The following is an 18,062-nucleotide window of genomic DNA, read 5'->3' on the forward strand; positions in this document are numbered from 1 at the left end:
GCGCGCTGGGTGCTCCCCGCCAGCCGCTACCTGCTCGGCAGCCGGCGCTCGGCCGCACCGCTGCCCTCGGGAGCCTTGGACGCGCCTCTCCGCTGAGGTGCCATCGGGCCGGGCCGCCGCGGAACCGGACCGCACGCGGGAGCCGTCAAGCTCGGGAACGAGCGTCGCGACAGGGAGCGCGAGGCAGGCGAGGCGCGGAGACGCGGGAGCGACCCGCTCGGCCATCGGCCCCGGGGCTGGCGGCCAGGCCTGAGCAGTCGGCGGCCGAGCGGCCGAGCGGGGGGCGGGGCCTGGTGTGAGGGGCGGGGCCTCTTCTCGGCGGCCGGGCTCGGGGTGCTCACCTGTGCCGGTCCGGGCGCTGCGTGCACCTGGGCGGGCAGGTGCTGCCGGCTCGCCGTCCTCAGGTGAGTTCGGGCCGGGACGGCGCCTCGGCCGGGTCTCGGGGTCGGGGGTACGCGGGGGCCCCGGAGAACGGGACGCCCCGGGTCTCTCGCCCAGAGCCGCAGGCCTTGCGACACCTGGACGCGAGAGCGGGGGTGCGCGCGCGTCTCTGGGGGTGGGAGCAGGGCGCGCTCGGCCAGTGCAGACCTCTCAGCTCGGAAATTTTTCTTCTAAATCCGTAACCTGCAAAATACATTCGGTTTGTAAGATTTTCAAACAGTAAGGGTTTAAGCAGCTGCCTTGGGAATTTTGTCGTTGAAATTGTCTTGTGTATAATTTCTTTCAAAAAAACCTCAAATGATTGGTTTCCGTGTGCATCTGGTTTATCCCCCTTGCTGGGTTATAGATCCCTTGAGGGTGGGGATTTATGAATCCTTGGCACAGAAATAGTAGGCTGAATTATTGAACTGAATATATGAATCATATACAAAGATTTTCTTTGCTTTTTCCATCTAATCCTCTTGCTTTTATAACAAATAGAAAAAAATGAATGTCACCATTTCCCAGGTGTTCACTGTCATCCAGATACTTCTTTTATTTTAATATAAACTGCATTTAGCTCTGATATACTTGGGGCTCATTCATTTTCAAATTATCATTAGCTTATTTGAAATCCTACACAGTTTTCTCTGACCTGGAACAAATTTTGCAGTTTCTTCCTACGATCAAGCTGACCTGAGTTCTAGAAATACAAATTAATTTGTATGTTATCCAAAATTAAATTAAATTGATAATAAATTTCCTACAGAAACATCATATTGTGGGACCTGATAAAATATATTTAGAGATATTTACCTGACTGCTTTCACCGGCGTACTATACCTAGTTTGAGGGTCTTTAAAACAAAATTATTTTGCAGTTACTTTTTATTATAGATATGACCATTTACATAAGGAAGGATACCAATGCTCTTCTCTTTTAGGGGCAAATCACAAATAACAGAGATCTCTATACTGAACATGGAGATAGAGTTCTTGATCCATTTTCATGTTAGTAAAATGAGTTTCCTCCTAGTTAATAAAGCAAAACTGGACAAACTAGCCAATGCAGAACTGAAGCAGAAGGTGCAGGGGGGGAGCTGAAGAGGAAGCCTCTGCCCTAGTTTATAACTCTGATTTTCTCCACCAGGAAGGAGTGCCCAGACAAGAGATTCTGTTTTGGGAGTTTACAAAATATATATAATGTCAGGCTCCACACCGTTTAAGATGAGATTAGTTCATTTGGACCTTAAAGGAGCTCCACCAAAGGTCTCATACCTCTCAGAGGTAAGAACTCTCTTTTCCCTCTAGAGAATCACTTCTTGCCTTGGGTTTGGTCTTTGAAGTGGTGAGCAATATTCTGTGGAATGGGTGCTCGGAACACAACTACAGGTGTTGGGTGGGGGCAAGATGGAGGCAGTGGCACAGATTTCAAATTTCCCCTATGTCCTTCCTATGTCCTTTCTCAAAAACAGACAGAACAACCAAGATACCAAAAAGAAAAAAAGAAAAGACAGCCTCTTTGTTTTGGGCTGAATTGTGTCCTCCCAAAAAGATACGTTCAAGTCTTAACCCCTGGTCCCTGTGAATGTGACCTTTGGAAATGGAGTCTTTGTAGATGGAATAAGGATAAGATGAGGTCACACTGGATTATGGTGAGCCCTAGTCCAGTGGCTAGTATCCTTAGAAGGAAAGGGAAGTTTAAACAGAAGACATCCACAGGGTAAATGATGTGAAGACACGCAGGAGGACACCACGTGGTGATGGAGGCAGAGACTGGAATGTTGCACTCACAAACCAAGGAATGCCAAGGATGCTGGCACTCATCAGAAGCCAGAAAGAGTCAAGGAGGGATCTTCCCCTAGAGCCTTCAGAGAGAGCACGGCCCTGTCAACACCTTGATTTTGGACTTATGGTTTCCAGAACTGTAAGAGAATAAATTCCTGTTGTTTTAAGCCACCTAGTTTATGGTCATTTGTCACAGCAGCCTTAAAAACTAACATACTCTTCAACAAAAACTAGGTGCCAGGGTATCCCCATTAATTCCAAAATACAGTGGATGAGGCCAAACCATAGAGCGCATACCACCATGGGGGGTGAGCACTGGGCAGCAGGTGGTAGAGGGAAGAGAAAGGGAACTCCAACAGTGCTAAGACTAGAGGACCCAGAAAGCAGCTCCAAAAGTAAAGGTCTATAGTAAGAAACTGAGAAAGGTTTTACTAGCTCCAGTGTGAGAATGACCACAAAGAAAGGCAAAAAGACTCAAAAGAGGGTGCAGAGGAGACCCAAGGCCACAAAGCTCTCAGAAACACCTAATGAAACTTCCTTCCAGAAGGTCAGAGCCCCCCAAACTAAGTACAAAATGTTGGGAAAATAATCTCCATTGAACTGGGTGGGAACACCAATGCTAAAGGAGAGAGAAGGTTCAGATACTGGGGGAAAGGGGTCCAGAGAAGGAAGAGATCAAAAAGTACTGCAGAAATAGCTATACCAAGCCTGCAATTTCTAATACCTGATGGCAACAGTACAGGAGGGAGCTCTCGGGGTGGCCCTCTCCATCCCAAACACAAGAACCTGTTCTTCAAAATGAGCAACAGAAAAACAATGTGATTAAACACCATACAAAGGCATTGTAAGAGAAAAAAAGATAATGATTTGAGTAGTGTTGCAACAACCAAGGTGCATCAGGGACACAGAACCATGGCACACGTGAACTGGTACCATGACATTCCAAAGTAAGGTAAAAAATATTAAGAAAATGATAGAAGCTATGAAAGAACAGCATAAATCAGAAGTAGAAAAGCCCGGAAATGTGATGACTACATGAAAGGAGAGTGTGAAAAGATTTCCTATGGAGCTCAGGAATGAATTATAAAGAGAAAAAATTTCAGAAATGAACACTATACTAGAAGAAGCACAAAAGTGAGTAGACACCATGGAATAAAATGACACACAAAAAATCAAACATGAAGACATGAAAAGGCATCTTGATGGATTAATAGCTACAGAATATAGGCAAAGAAGGTCCAACTTATATATAACTGGAGGCTCTATTTCAGCCATCTGTTGCTGCATGAAAGATCACTCCAAATTTAGAGGCTTAAGGCAACAATTTACTACCCCTCATGTTCCTGTGGGTCAGCTGTATGGCACTGCTGATCTGACCTGGCCTCCCTCATGTGGTCGCAGTCTCCTGACAACTAGAAACCTCTGATAGTCACAGATGGCCTTACTCACACATGTCTGGCTGACAGTCAGCTGGGGCACCTGGGCTCTCCAGGTGTGTCCTCCAGGAGGATGTTCTCAGCATTGCAATCCCAGGTAGTGCCGCAGGAGCAGGAGCAGAAGCTGTGAGTGAGTCATCTCAAGGCCTGGGCTCTGTAACTCACATGGTGTTCTGCTGCCTCTCACAACTGCAAAGGCAAACCGCAAGGCCAGCTGAGACTCAAGAGAAGGGAGCAGACTGTCCCTCCTTGATGCGAGAGCTGCACAGTGCAGCAGCCATGATTTTCAGTTCTCACCAGTCCCTGTAAGAGAGAACCAAAGCAGTGCTGCACAGCAGGTGTGAGAAACTGCAGTTCAAAACACTCTTCTGAGACAAGAGAGCACTGGAGTCTGCATATTGCAGGGCATGCTACATACTTGGAAAAATGTATCTAGATGAAGTGCAGCAAGACATCTTGCAGTAAATTGATCAGACTTTAAGGAAAATGAAAATGAGAAAAAAAATGTTGGGGGCATATGGGAAAAAGCCCCAAGTCATATACAGGGAAAGAAAATCAGACTGGCATCAGACATTTAGACTGTGACGTTTTAAGACAGAAGGTAAGGGAGTAACAGGTTTGAGATGCTCAAGAAATTGAATGAGTCAAGGATAGTGTTTCCAGCCAAACTGGTCTTCAGGACTGGCTGGTTGGCTCTGTTGGACAGAGTACGGTGTTACAACACCAAGGCCACGGGTTTGGATCCCTGTACTGGCCAGCCCCCAAAAAAGAAAAAAAATGGCCTTCAAGTATAAATGCCACAGAGCAACTATTTTCTAAGAACTGAGTGAATTTGCTAAAGAACAAGCTTTGGACCACCAAGATATGATTGGAGAAGCTTCAGCATCAGAACTGGAGGATTTATAGGTGAAAAGATATGTTGTTTGGTATTTGCTTTAAAGTGCTCCAGCCAAAAAAGAAAAATGGAAATTAGGTGAGACAAAATTGGCAAAATGTTGACAATTGTTGAATCTCAGTGATGGGTGGATAGGGGTTCAGTACATAGTTTCTCTACATTTGTGTGTGTGTATTTGTACAGTTTTATAAGAAAACCTCTGCACCAGTCCATTGCCAGATGCCAGGAAGTCACGTGTGTCTGCTGTTTAGCAGCCACTCAGATACCCACAGCACAAGGGACCATTCCTGACCCCCATGACAGAACTGCCACCTAGACCACACAGTGGTCAGATGGCCGTGAGAGGCTAAAAAGGAAATCAGAAGCAAAAACTCAGGAAAATAGTAAAAGGCTGTGAACGTTGCTTTTCATGTATCCAGTGCACGTTCCAACCTGGGTTACACTGCTTCTTGCCACCGTCAGTCCGCCTCTTTGTGTTTGCAGTCAATTATTAATTATCCATTTTATGAATTATCTACAGCTAATTTTTAGTCCCAAACTAAGTTCCTCCTTCCATTCAGCGTGCTTCAGAACTTTCCTATGTTTGGGGGGAAAGAAAACTTTGACAATAACATCAACAAAAGGATGTTACAAATCTTAGAAGATAAGTCAATAGCCCTTCTTTGGAGATTGGTAGCTATGTTAAATATCCTCAGAGTCCCCCTTCATTAGTGCCAGCTTTGTGCTGTCTTTTTATCCCTGGCCTTGATGCCAGACTGTAAGACCATCTCATTTGTTCTGTGTCATAGATGTGAACAGGTCCTAAAAATCCTTGAGGATAAGGAGGTTCTTATCCTTTGAAATAAAAAGAAAAGGAAGGGGTGGGAGACCTCTGAGCACAGCCCAGGAGCAGACAGGCCTCTGCTCGTTCTCTAACCCCCTCCTTTGCCACCCTCTCCTTATGCCTTTCCTTCCCAAGGTGCTGACCCCAACCCTTCAGAGCCTTGTTGGTCCCCCTGGTCTCCCCCTTGCCAGTTCTCTGTGTGTTAGAAGCGCCCCTCCTGCCTGGCTTCCAGCCCTCCCCAAAGCAAGGCTCCTCTGTGCTGTGTCTGCACAAGGTGACTGGAGCAGTCAGCTTCTGTCCCTCCTGGCCTGAGCCCTCCCTCCGAGCTATGCCACCAGGGCTGACTGCCGTTTGTGGCAGCTCTGTTCTATAGCATATTATGTAACCCTCTAGTGCAGAATAGACCTGTCACTGGACTAGAGAGAGTTTGATTTGGCATTACGTAAAGTACATGCTCCAGACTTAAAGTTCCAGGGAAATAGGATTATCAATTGCCATCCATCCACCACAAGCTGAGGAGGAGGATGTCTGCACGCTGCGTGCGTATCACTTGTTCCAACAGTCACACCTTCGTAACATCCCTGTGTTTCCCCCCAGATCTTCCCTCTGTTCCATGATCTAGGTGCAAATGGCCTCCTCATTGAGTATGAAGACATGTTTCCCTACGAGGGCCACCTGCAGCTGCTGAGGGCCAAGCACGCCTACAGGTATCACCATGCTGCCAGCAGAGAAAACAGGGACTCTGGGGGCAGGGGGCGGCAACCGGGCGTGTGGGTGGGACCGCCAGGAAGTTAGCCTGGAGGGTGCATTCCTTCTCTGTATTTTTTTAAGTGCATGTCTTTAATCATAAAAATTAAAACATCTTATAAAAATCAAGTATGTTCACTGAAGAGAATTTGGAAACTTTTAAAAATTTTTATTGAATCAAAATTGATTATACATATTTTTGGGGTTCAACATTGAGATATGTTGATCAAATCAATATTACTAGCATATGTATTGTTAGAAATTGTAATTATTCTTTATGCCCCTTGTCCAATCTCTCCCCTTCCCCCTCTCCCTCCTCCTCCCCCTTTCTAATCACCCTAGATTTCTTCTCTCCTGAAAGAATAATGGTTACTCTGTTGATTTGTTGCCTAGATGATCTGTCCAATGCTGAGAGGTGTGATCAGGTCCCTCAATACTATCATAGAGCAGATGCTTCTTCTGTTACTCTGAAATGGGCTTTGTGGAGAGAGACATCCTCTTCTTTATCTCTACTGGTGACTCTCCTTGTGTAAATGCACTACAGTGGCTGGCAGACCATCTGCATGGAGGTTGTGGTGTCTAGCTGCTTTCACAGCAGCCATAGTTATTGTGGTGGCTGTGGTGGGCCATGGAGGTGATGTTTTTGGCATACTCCTCGGTGCTGGTGGTGTGCCTGGTTGTGGAGAGTGTGGTCCCCAGCTCCATGCCTGGAGTCCTCAGGCAAGCCCCAAGGCACTGGCATGGTGTGCCTGGTTGTGGGAGGAGGGTCCGGTCCCCGGCTCCATGCTTCTGGTCCTCAGGCGGGCCCCGAGACACTGGCACAGTGTGCCTGGTTATGGGAGGGCGGTTCAGTCCCTGGCTCCAAGCCTCAGGTCCCTGGATGGGCCCCGAGATGCTGACGCATTGCCTGGTTGTGGGAGGGGGGGCCCGGTCCCCTTCTGCTTTGGTTCCCCAGGCAGGCCCTGAGGCCCTGGCATGGTGTGCCTGGTTGTGGGAGGGGGGTTCGATTCCCAGATCCCTGCCCCGGGCTGGGCCCCCGGGTGGGGCCCCAAGGCACGGGTGGTGTGAGTGGTTGTAGGCAGGGGGCCCATTCCCTGGCTCCATGCCTCATGTCCCCTGGCAGGCCCCAAGGCACTGGTTATATGCCTGGGCCAGAACTAATTTTTTGTCCTTTGCTTACTTCTAAAATAGGGGAACTTCATATGGGAACCAGTACTTGAGCTCTGTGGTTGAGCTAAATTGCTGCTTTGCTGCTGTTTCCCTAGGGAAGGCTTTTTGTGCAGCTCAGGCTTTAATGGTTGACCTTATAGGTACTTCTGGCTCTCCAGAGAGTCAGTATACCTGGGTTGTGTGGAAACTCTGATCTGGGCCTGAGTTTTTTCATCAAACTGCACCCCATGCAATTCTACATTCACAATCAGTCTCCTCTGAGTGGTCCTGTGCTGCTTGGGGGGCAGATCAGCTGTCTTTGCTGTGCCCCAGTGTTCTCCCAGTGAGCCTGTCTCCCCACCACCCATGCTCCAAACACTTCCCATGGGGCGGGCCATTGGCTGGTCCCTTGGGATGACTCACTGGCCTCTGAATGGCTCCCTTTTTAAACTTGTTCTGGCTGCTCACTCCTGCATGGGTCCTCGGGAACCCTATTAGTGGTCTTGCTGTCCTGGGGGACACCAAGGCCCTCTTCTCCCCTGCTGCCTCCAAGTAACTCCATCTGAAGGGCACAGCTGCGGCTTCTGCCAGCTCCTGCTCCATGTGCTCAGCAGCTCCAGCCTTAAAGTGGCTGCAGCCTGAAATACTCCAAGCAGTTTTTTCTTTCTTTCATTGTGTCTTCTCCTACCTTCATGACCTCTGTAGGTCTCTCCTCCTCTTGCCCTGAGCTCCAGTGTACCCAGCTTGGCTGATGTTACATTTTTATAGTTGTAAATTGGTTGATTTGTGGAAGAAAGTGACGCTGGGGACCATCTATTCTGCCATCTTGACCAGAACTCAAGAATTTGGGAAACATTTAAAAGAAAATAAGCATCAGCTATGACCCCCACAGGAAGAGCTGTGATTCATGTTTCTGCTGTCTGGTCCTTTTGTCATGGAGAATGCTGACGGCATGGAGGTGGGGAGGTCACCGTGCACAGGAGGGGGCTGCTCTTTAAGGCCACTGTTGGCGTCTTGATTTGGGGAGTGAAGAGGAAAGGGGGGAGATCAGAAGTGGTGGTGACAGGTGTTCAGCTTTATGGTTACAGATCTCCATGTAAATCAATAACAAATAGCCCAAAAGAAAAGTGGGCAAAGGACATGAACTGGCAGATCCCAAAAGAAGACATAAAAACGGCCAGCAAAAACGATAAAATATTCAAACTTCTCATAGTAATCAAAGAACTTAAAACAACAAGGCAACACCATTTTGGCTACCAAACTGATGAAGCTTTTTAAAAGGTATGCGCTCTGTGTTCTGAGGGTGAGAAAGCAGACCTGCTGGTGAGGGCCACTCTGGCGGGCAGTTTGGCTCCCTGTGTCAAAAGCCCTGCCCCACGAACATGTGGGCAAAACAGAGGAGAGGAGGAGTGTTAAGCTGTGGTGATACTGTCAGTGGTGTGCATTTTCTTTTATTTTCTCATGTTTTTCTTCTATGATGAACACATTTGTTTGTTTTTCCAAGTGAAAAAAGTGCCAGGGTTCCTTTGAAGTTTGAAACAGATGTATTTAAAGACAACTTTATATAATTAATAAATGTATAGAACTGATCAACTTAAGAGATGGTTCAAGCACATAGATCACCAGGAACAGCTTTGAGAGAGAGATTCATGAACGACAACTCATGACAGAGCTTATGAAAAATGAAAAAGCCGACAGGCGTAAGGCCCTCACAGGATGTGGCTGTCACGCAGTGGGGTGTTGACCCTTTCTTGCCCTCCACCTGATCTGCAGTCTACTCTGCAGTTTGAGTCCTGTAGCCAGTTTCTTGTGCAATGCCGACGACACCGTCCTCCCGGAGAGGTGGGGTGTGCATAGGTGGTAAAAAGCAAACTGTTACCTGAGAATGTACTGGAGGATTATTTCCCCAGATTCTAGAGCAGGTGCCTTCCCTGAAACCTTGAGAACCATCTATCGAGTTTGTGGAGTTAGCAACCTCCGCATTTTCCAGGAGAGCCCTCCAGGGCCTGCCAAGGAAGAATTGGGGGAGCATGAAGGAGCCATGCTGACCATGCTGCATGAAACTCTCCCTGCGTGCTTTTGTCTCTAGCCCCTCCGAGGTCAAGGAGATCCTGCACCTGGCCAGACTGAGTGAGCTGGAGGTCATTCCCTTGGTGCAGACGTTCGGACACATGGAGGTGAGGGGCAAGCAGTGGAAGGTGCCTGGTGCTGGGCAGGCGTCTGGGGTGTGGGCAGGGCCGGCTCGGCCCAGGTTAGGAGCAGCAGGGCCTGGCAGGGCATGGGCAGCAACAGCTCAGCGCTGCACAGAGAGGCCACTGCCCCCCGAAGCCCTTGCCCTGCCAACGGCTGGCAAGCTCACCGCTCTGCATGAGAGGAGCCTCTCAGCTGAGGAACAGAGGTAAAGAGCCTGAAAGAGGGTTTGCATGACTCCCGGGCAGCCCTGGCAGCTGGGTGGTTTTCTCCTTTTTAATTTCATTCATCAAAATAGTACTGTGCAAGGTAAAATACAATATTAAGAAAAGAAAACATGCTTTCTTTCTATTTTCTGTTTGAGTCTTTTTCTCACTTAATATTGAAAATGTTTTCTCATGCTCCTATGTGATCTTCAAAAATATTTTTCATTCCTGCATCAGACAAATGGGAAACACACACAAGATTGATTTAATGACCCTTAGTTTCCATCTATTTTCCAGCCAATACACCGTTTAGATCTATTGACAGTCCTTCCGTTCCTGTTTTGATTTACATACCACAATAAAGAGGTTGTTTTCACTTAGAGCCAAGCCTCCTTCCCGTGCCTCACCCGTGTTCTGGAGCGCATGTTCTGGAATTCACTCCCACAATGTGACCCTCCTGGATGTTTTAGTTGGATCCCCCTGCTATGCTGTCCTGGCTTTCCAACACCAGTGACCATGTCCTTCCTCAAAATGTCTCATGAGGCCACCAGGGTCTTCCCTGTCACCAGGTCAAGTGACAGGCCTTGGTCCTCTCTTACTTGACCCCTCTGGAGCTTTTGGCATCACCGGCACCTCCTCCTCCTGAAGCCCATGCTTTCCTGGCTCCCCTGCTTCTGGCTGTGCTGCTCGCGGTCTGTTCAAGGGGTGAACTGGTTTGTTCAAGGTCTGTTCTTCCTGCAGCTGCCACCGCGTGGTGGCCCCTCCCACTTCCTGCTCTTCTCTAGACAGTTTTGCTCCCACCATCTCTTCCCATTTGCGCCTAGTGGCCCCCAGGCCTGTCTCCACGCAGACCTCCTAGATTCCAGACCCCTGTCCCCAGCCCCCGGCTCAGTGTTCCCATGGAGAGGGCCTCTTCCAGCCTCAGATGCTGCTGCAGATTGAAAGTCCCCCAAAACTCATTGAAGCTTGACCCCCACCATAACAGCATTAAGAGGGTGGGAAATCAGACTATGGCTGTATTGAAAGGTGGGGTCTTTAAGCGGTGAGTGGATCATGACGACTGCCCTCGTGAGTGGATTAATCCATTCGTGGAGTAACGCTTAACAGTTTAGTGGGTTGTCACGGGAGTGGCTTTCATGGCTTTATAAGGAGAGCCAGTGAGCACGTGAAAGAGCTCTTACCATCCTTGCTGTGTGATGGCCTGCGTCACCACAGGACCCCGCAGAGAGTTCTCACACAGAAGGCCCTCAGCAGATGTGTTCCCTGGTACTTTTAATCCCCAGCCTCCAGAACTGTAAGAAATAAATTTTGTTTCTTTATAAATTACCCAGTTCAGGTATTCAGTTGTATTAAGACAAGTGTGCAAACCAGACACAGACCAGCCATCACTAACACCCGCCTGCCGCGATTCCACCCTGTCGGGTTCTGCTGCTGTCCCCCCTCTGCCCTGCTGTCACCTCCTTTGTCTAGACCACCGGCTGACTCGCTGTAAGACCCTCCCGACAGTCTTCCCGTCCTCCCTAGCCCTCGCTCCCGTCCCCACGGCAGCAAGTCAAAGTACAGCTCTGATCACCTCACGCTCACCCTCTCCTTGCAGGGCTCCCTCTGCTCCTCAGGGTGTGACAGATGACCACAGAGCAGGTGTCTTAAAACAACAAAAACCTGTTCTCAGTTCTGGAGACCAGACATAAAAAATCAAGGCATCGTCAGAGCTGGTTCCTTGTGGAGGACAAACTTTCCGTGTGTTTCTTTGCCATTAGTGTATCCTTTTTGGCGAAATAACTGTTCAAGGGTTTTGCCCTTTTTTTTCTGACTATTGAGTTTTTTAAGTTCTTTATATATTCTGGCTGTAAGGCCCTTGTTAGATATGTGATTTGCAAGTATTTTCTCCCAGGGTGTAGTTTGTAGGCTTTTGGTGTCTTTTTTTTTTTCTCCATGTTACACGCGCTATCACTGATTTATTAGAAGGGAAGGCAGGAGTGATCTGGTGACTGAAATTTTTGGTTGAGATAGGTAACCAATGATTAAAAAGTTTACTATACATGTTCAAAATAAAACACAATAATAGACCAATTCCATTATTATTACTCTTATTATTGTAAATAGTACAGCCGCTGTCCCCCATACCCAGGTTACTTGTTGGTGGCTGAAAGGTACGGTGTTCCTGTTAAGACTTATTGCTGGTACTGAATTGATCAAGTAATTTTACTTGTTCAGCAGTTTTGGAGGCTGAGAAGTCCACAGTCGAGGGGTGCCCCTGGTCAGGGCCTTCTTGGTGGGCCCTGCAGCGAGCAGGGTGTCACATGGCAAGAGTGGCAGAAGCAAGAGCTTCTGGTATCGTTTCCAAGAACTTGCCAACCACCAGATCATGAGGACTTTTCCTGTGTTTTCTTCTAAAGTTTTACACTTGCACACCTTTTTATTTAGACCTGTGATCTATTTTGAGTTAGTTTTTATTCTAACACCACTTGTTGGAAAGACTGTCCTTTCTTCATGGAATTGCCTTTGCACCTTTGTCAAAAATCAATTGTCCATGTTCGTGAGGGGCTATTTTTAGACCGCTCTGTCCTGTTGATCAGGATGACTTCCCTTTACTTGGATACTATGGCTTTCTTGTAGGTTTTAAAATCAGGTAGTATGATTCCTCCAACTTTATTCTTTTTCAGAATCATTTGGGCTATTCTAGTTCCCTCGCCTCTCCGTGTATATTTTAGATTTGGTCTGTGTATCTACAGAAACCTTGCTGGAATTTTGACTGGAATTGCATTAAATCTGTAAATCAACTTGGGAGAAATTACTGTGTTCCCAATCCCCAGATGTTAATTTTGTTTCTGTTGCCCTGAACATGTTGATGTTTTTTTCCTTGATGCTTTTAAGATTTTCTCTTTGTGTTTTCAGTTTAGCAGTTTGATTATGATGTGTCTAGATCTGGGTTTCTTTGCACATATCCTACTTGTGGTTTGTTGAGCTTAGAGCTGTAGATTATTGTTTTTCATCACGTTGGGGAAGTTTTTGGCCATTTCTTCACATTCTCTCTGTTCCCTTCTCTCTCTATCCTTCTGGGACTCCCATGGCACGTATCTGGTGTGCATGGTTTTGTCCTGCAGGTCTCTGAGGCTCTAAACATTTTCCTTTCGTCACTTTTCTCTGTGTTACGTAGACTGAATGACTTCTCTTGCTCTACTGTCACAATCACTGGTCCTTCTGACATTTCAAATCTGCTGCTGAGCCCATCAAGTGGGTTTTTCATTTCCGTTATTGTAAATAGTTTCCTTTAATTCTTAGGACACATTTGTAATAGTTTCTTTGAAATATCTGTCTGAAGAATTCCACGTGGGCCCACTCAGTGTCTATTCACTGGGTTTTTTCCTGAATCTGGGTTCGGCTTTCCAGCTTATTAGGTCATCTCATAATTTTTGGTTGACATTTGAACATTTTAGACAAGCCATTATAGCAAATCTGAATGTTTCCCCCTGCAGGTGCTGGTGGTGGTTTTGTTGTGTTCTAGCAAGTTGCCTGGCTTTAATCTGCAGGACCCGTCTCCCAGCATGTGTCCACTGATGTCTCTGCTAGTTTTTATTCTTATTTTTATGTTTTAGCCTGGCTTCCTAGGGGTCACCCCTCTGTCTTCATAGTTGGTGGTCAGTTGAGGGCTTTCCCTGAGGTTGTGCTCAGAGACCTGGGCCCAGAAGGCCTCTACAGGCCTGCTGGGTCTGTGTGGTGGGGGTGGAGGGACATGCCCGGGTCCAGCCAGCCTCCACATTGCCTCAGTTCTTACCTTCCACCCAGCCCTCTCAGGTCCTCACATGTGTGTGTAGTCATGGGCGTGAGGACAATGTGTGTCGCCCTCAGGCTGTCTGTTTCCAGGGTCACCCATTAAATCTCCAGCCCGTCGCGGCTCACCCAGAGGGGACTGCTGTGTTGAGCTGGCCAAGATGGGGCGTTCTCTCCATTTGTTTGCCACAAGTTTGCTGCTTTTACTGACAGTGCCCCCAAGGCTGGGCTCTTGCCCAGCCCCAAGTCAAGTCCAGCTCTCTGGCAGCGAAGCTGCTGGACCTTGCACAGGGTGGGGGGAGCCGGGAGCAACCGAGGCCAGGAGGCCACAGAGTTTGTTCTTACCCAAAGTCATGGCTGTCTTTCATGAGTAAACGTTTCTTGGTTTCATGTTTGTCTTTGGTTGATTTCCAGAGTCCTGAAATGGCTGTTTTGACAAAATTGCTCTGTTTTTGTAGTTGTTTGGGGGAGAGGATTTGCCAGCCTTTTCCCACCTCGATGGCCAGGCGTGCACGCTGCCTGCAGTCATGAAAGTGAATGAAGCTGTCTCTCACGGTTTTATCCCTCATCACAATTAGAACTGGAAGGCAAAAGAAGGGCTCTTGAGAAACTTGCTGGAGGACTCAGAACCCAGCTGAGATCAGGTTCCAGAAGAGATAGCTGTGTTCAGGCCCCTGGAGCTCTGCCCCAGTATGCACTTTCCGGGGAGTCGCTCGGTCGGCCGGCCCAGCCCCTCTGGGCAGACTTTGAGCAGAGACCAGGAGCTTAAAGAGAGAAACCCCAGGCTCGGCCTGGCAGGTCGGAGGCAGGAGCCAGGAGGGAGCTCAGGCGCCTGCCCGTCCTCCTCCCTTCCCTGCGTGACCGAGTCCCTCCTGTCTCTGCAGTTTGTGCTGAAGCACGCCGCATTCGCTCACCTGCGGGAAGTGGCGCTCTTCCCCAACACGCTAAACCCCCACGAGGCAGAGTCCCTGGCACTGGTGGGAGCCATGATCGACCAGGTCCTGGGGCTGCATGGAGGCTCCTCATGGCTCCACATCGGGTGTGACGAGGTGGGTGCCCTCATCCCCATACTCTGCAACACCCTCTTCTCTCAACTTCCACGTCACCTTCTCCCACTTCGTGATTTCTTCTTTCAATTGAGAAATAGTCCAAGTACAGAAGAGTAAAACCTGGGCTTGCCAACGAGATGGTCCCCATTTAGGGAGTGTGTCATAGTGACTTCTCTTGGGAGGGTGGGGGACCTGGGCACGGGGCACACCTGTATGCCCGAGAAAGGCCCCCGTGTGTCAGAAGAAACCACCTATCCGCTGGGATGGGCTGGCCCCTGCCCAGTGGTGGCAGAGCCAGCCCTGGTTATGGGCAAGTTCATGCCTTCAGAACCAGCACTCTTTTGAGTTTGAAGTTGTTACTTTGTTCCAACTAAAGAAATGCAGTTTTGGGTCGTGAGAGGAAGAAATATTACCTTTGAACCCTGAAGCACTAGCTGGGAAAGGTGGTCCCTGGGGGGCCTGGCAATGTGTGCCTTTTCCAGCCCCAGTGAGCCCCACCTTCACCCCTCCTGCCTCACTCGAGTGACTCCAGGTACGTGGATGGGCCTGAGGAGGCTCCTGAGCCGGCCCAGGCGCAGGGCCAGTGAGCGTGGCACCTGCAGGCCCTGCGAGTCTGCAGCTCGGGAACCTGAGACTGTGGTTTGCAAACATTTTAGTCCAAGAGATTTCCTTTAAGAAAAGGAAATCTTTGTGTGTGCCTCTGTGTGTGTGTGTGGTAAAATGTACACAACATAATTTACCACTTCAGCATTTTAAGGTACATGCTTCAGCAGCTCTTCAGCAGTCAGTGTTGTCACCGTCCCCGTTGTCTAGATCTAGAACCCTTTCATCGCCCCAAACAGAAACCCTAACACCGCCTTCTCCCGCCCCACCCTGGCAGTCACGAGTCTGCTCTGTCTCTGTCTCTGTGGTGCACCTGTTCGGGGCATTTCATACAAATGGAATCACACAGCATGTGGCCGCCTGTGTCCGGCTCCTTTCACTCACGTAACGCCCTGCAGGTGCACCCATGTTATAGCATGGGTCAGAACGTCACTACTGTGTGCGGCTGAGTGATACCCTCTGTGTGGATGGGCAGGAGCTGCTGCCTGTGGCAGTTGTGGACAGAGCTATGAACATTCAAAGCCAGTCTTGGGCTGGCCAGTCAGCTCAGCTGGTGAGAGCACAGTGTTAGAACACCAAGGTCAAGTGTTTGGATCCCCAGTCCAGCCAGCCGCCAGGAAAGACAAAGGAAATCTCAAGTGGAAGTTTAGGCCTCACTGAGGAGGGCGGGTCACCGTCGGGGGCAGGCGAAGGCTCCGAGCTCCTCCCCACATGCAGCTGCCCCAAGACTCAGGACACAGGTGAACCCCGTGTCTTTCTTCCTACAGGTCTACCACCTGGGGGAGGGGGCAGCCTCGAGGCGGTGGCTGGAGCAGGAGCAGCACAGCAAAGCACAGCTGTGTCTGTCTCACGTGAGGGCAGTGGCCAGCCATGTGCTGGCCCGGCACCCGGGCACCACACCCCTGCTGTGGGATGACATGCTACGGGACATTCCCAAGGACCAGCTGGCAGGTTGGCCTCTGGGGGGTGGGGATGGGAAGTGGGAGGGGCTTCTGCTTAGCTGCCTGAGACCTCCAACCTTGGAGAAGAAACACACTGTAGCGAGGGGGCACTGAAGCCAGCTGCTAACCCCACAATCCCACCAGAACCACTTTTTACACGTTCTCCCATGAAGATGCCAAGTGGAAGTCACTCCCCTAAAAGTTGCCGTAGCGTCTTGCAGCAGCATGGAGTGGACAGGGGATTGGCCACGGGCGAGCCCGGTGGGCAGGGGCGCCTCAAGAGTGTCTGGTGCTTCCAGCAGCCACAGCTCCACATGTGTCCCATGGCCAGCTCTGCAGGGGGTTGTGGGCCAGGCTTAAGCTGGGACCTGAACCAGCCAGGTAGTGGCGGAGAGCAGCTATCTCCTCTAGGGTGGGGTTTGGTGCCCAGCTGAGGCTGGCACACGCCTGCGAGGCTCGTGTGCCCCAGGGCTGTGCCATCCTCTTGACAGCTGCTGCGCATTAATGAAGATTACAATTAACTCCCGTTAGTGGGTGTTCCAGCTGCACCTCGGGCTAGTGGCCCCTCAGAGCTCCAAGAGGTGGGTCAATTCCAACTCAGGTTGGCTTTGAAAAGGCATTGTTTGTGATTGTGGCATTTATTACCAAAAATGTAGCACAGCGCTGAGTCTGTGCTTAAAATTCATGTGTCCTATGAAAGATTGTTTATGCTCCCATTTTAATGCAGAAAGAGTGGGTCTGTGGGGCTGGGGGATGTGGCCTGGACGGGTCTCCTCAGCTCTCATGGGTTCTCTCTGTCTCTAGTGTCAGGAGTGCCGCAGCTGGTGGAGCTGGTGCTCTGGGACTACAGGGCTGACCTGGACATCCATGACAAAGGTCAGTACCAAGCTGCCAGGGGACATGGCCTGTCATGGCCCCTGTGACTGGGCAGGCTGTCTACTGTGACCCTGTAATTCCAACTGCCCAGCCTGGGGGTATGAGGTTGGCTGATCAGCACGTGCCCTGAGCAGCCCGGCTGTTTTAGTCCATTTTGTGTTGCTATAACAGAATTACCTGAGACTGGGTAATTTATAAAGAACAGAGGTTTATTTGGCTTACGATTCTGGGACAGCTGCATCTGGCACGAGCCTCAGGCTGCTTCTACTCATGTTAGAAAGTGGCAGGGATCCAGCAGGTACAAGCAGATCACATGGCGAGAGGAAGCAAGAGAGAGAGAGAAGGTGCCAGGGTCTTTTCAAGCAACGAGCTCTCACGGGAACTAATAGAGCGAGAACTCACTCATTAATCCCCCTCCCCCAGGGAGAGCATTAATCCATTCGTGAGGGATCCGCCCCCACGACTCAATCAGTTTCCAACACTGCCAAGTTGGAGATCAGATTTCCACATGAGTTTTGGAGGGGACAACACATCCAAACTCCATCACTGGCTCAGCCTCCTGCCCTGGGCACTGCCCCTTCACACCCCAGACCCCACTCTGTAGGGCCCCAGCTGGCCCTGGGACAGCCACACTTCACAGGGGCTTCTGCCTTCCCAGTTCTCCAAGGTGTTTTCCTAGCGAGCCAGTGAACTCGGGGCCCATGTAAGCTGCTGGGGTCTCTCCTCCACTAGGAGCTAAGCCCAGAGGTCATGGGCTGCATCGCTGCTGTGTCTGGACAAGTGTGTGACCCTGGGGTGCATGTCCAGGGCCGTAGCAGCCAGCTCTCTCTGCAGGAGCTGCTCACCCACTTGCTTTCCTGTCCGCACAGTCCTCCTCATGGAGAAGTACCGGGAGTGCGGCTTTCTGCGGCTCTGGGCTGCTAGTGCCTTCAAGGGGGCCACGGGGGCCAGCCAAGCCCTGCCGCCCATTGAGCACCACCTCAGGAACCATGCACAGTGGCTGCAGGTGGCGGGCAGCGGACCAGCGGACACGCTGCAGGGCATCGTCTTGACCGGCTGGCAGAGGTAAGCCCTCAAGCGGCCCGTCCTGGGAAGGTTGGGGGTGGCTCTCCACCCACCATGGTGGCCTGTCCAGTGTTGGGCCTTCTCAAGGTCAATCACAAGGG

At 49.9% G+C, this 18,062-nt stretch overlaps 2 protein-coding genes across 4 annotated transcripts in view; one reads left to right on the forward strand and one right to left on the reverse strand.

The window, feature by feature from the left end:
- The window catches only part of OGFOD3 (2-oxoglutarate and iron dependent oxygenase domain containing 3), a 38,029-nt gene extending 37,747 nt beyond the window's left edge, over positions 1–282 (reverse strand). The window contains exon 1 of the mRNA XM_063080477.1: positions 31–282. Coding sequence (XP_062936547.1) covers positions 31–104 — 74 coding nt within the window. The 5' untranslated portion in view covers positions 105–282. The remainder of the gene's footprint in view (positions 1–30) is intronic.
- HEXD (hexosaminidase D) overlaps positions 1–18,062 on the forward strand; it is a 22,215-nt gene continuing 4,153 nt past the window's right edge. For all 3 annotated transcript variants that reach the window (XM_063080474.1, XM_063080475.1, XM_063080476.1), the window contains exons 1-8: positions 1–404; positions 1,570–1,706; positions 5,959–6,068; positions 9,347–9,434; positions 14,312–14,476; positions 15,847–16,030; positions 16,825–16,896; positions 17,766–17,961. In XM_063080474.1, the coding sequence (XP_062936544.1) occupies positions 1,623–1,706; positions 5,959–6,068; positions 9,347–9,434; positions 14,312–14,476; positions 15,847–16,030; positions 16,825–16,896; positions 17,766–17,961 (899 nt within the window). In that variant the 5' untranslated portion in view covers positions 1–404; positions 1,570–1,622. The remainder of the gene's footprint in view (positions 405–1,569; positions 1,707–5,958; positions 6,069–9,346; positions 9,435–14,311; positions 14,477–15,846; positions 16,031–16,824; positions 16,897–17,765; positions 17,962–18,062) is intronic.

This window comes from Cynocephalus volans, chromosome 16 (genome assembly GCF_027409185.1).
Source record: "Cynocephalus volans isolate mCynVol1 chromosome 16, mCynVol1.pri, whole genome shotgun sequence".
NCBI lineage: Eukaryota > Metazoa > Chordata > Mammalia > Dermoptera > Cynocephalidae > Cynocephalus > Cynocephalus volans.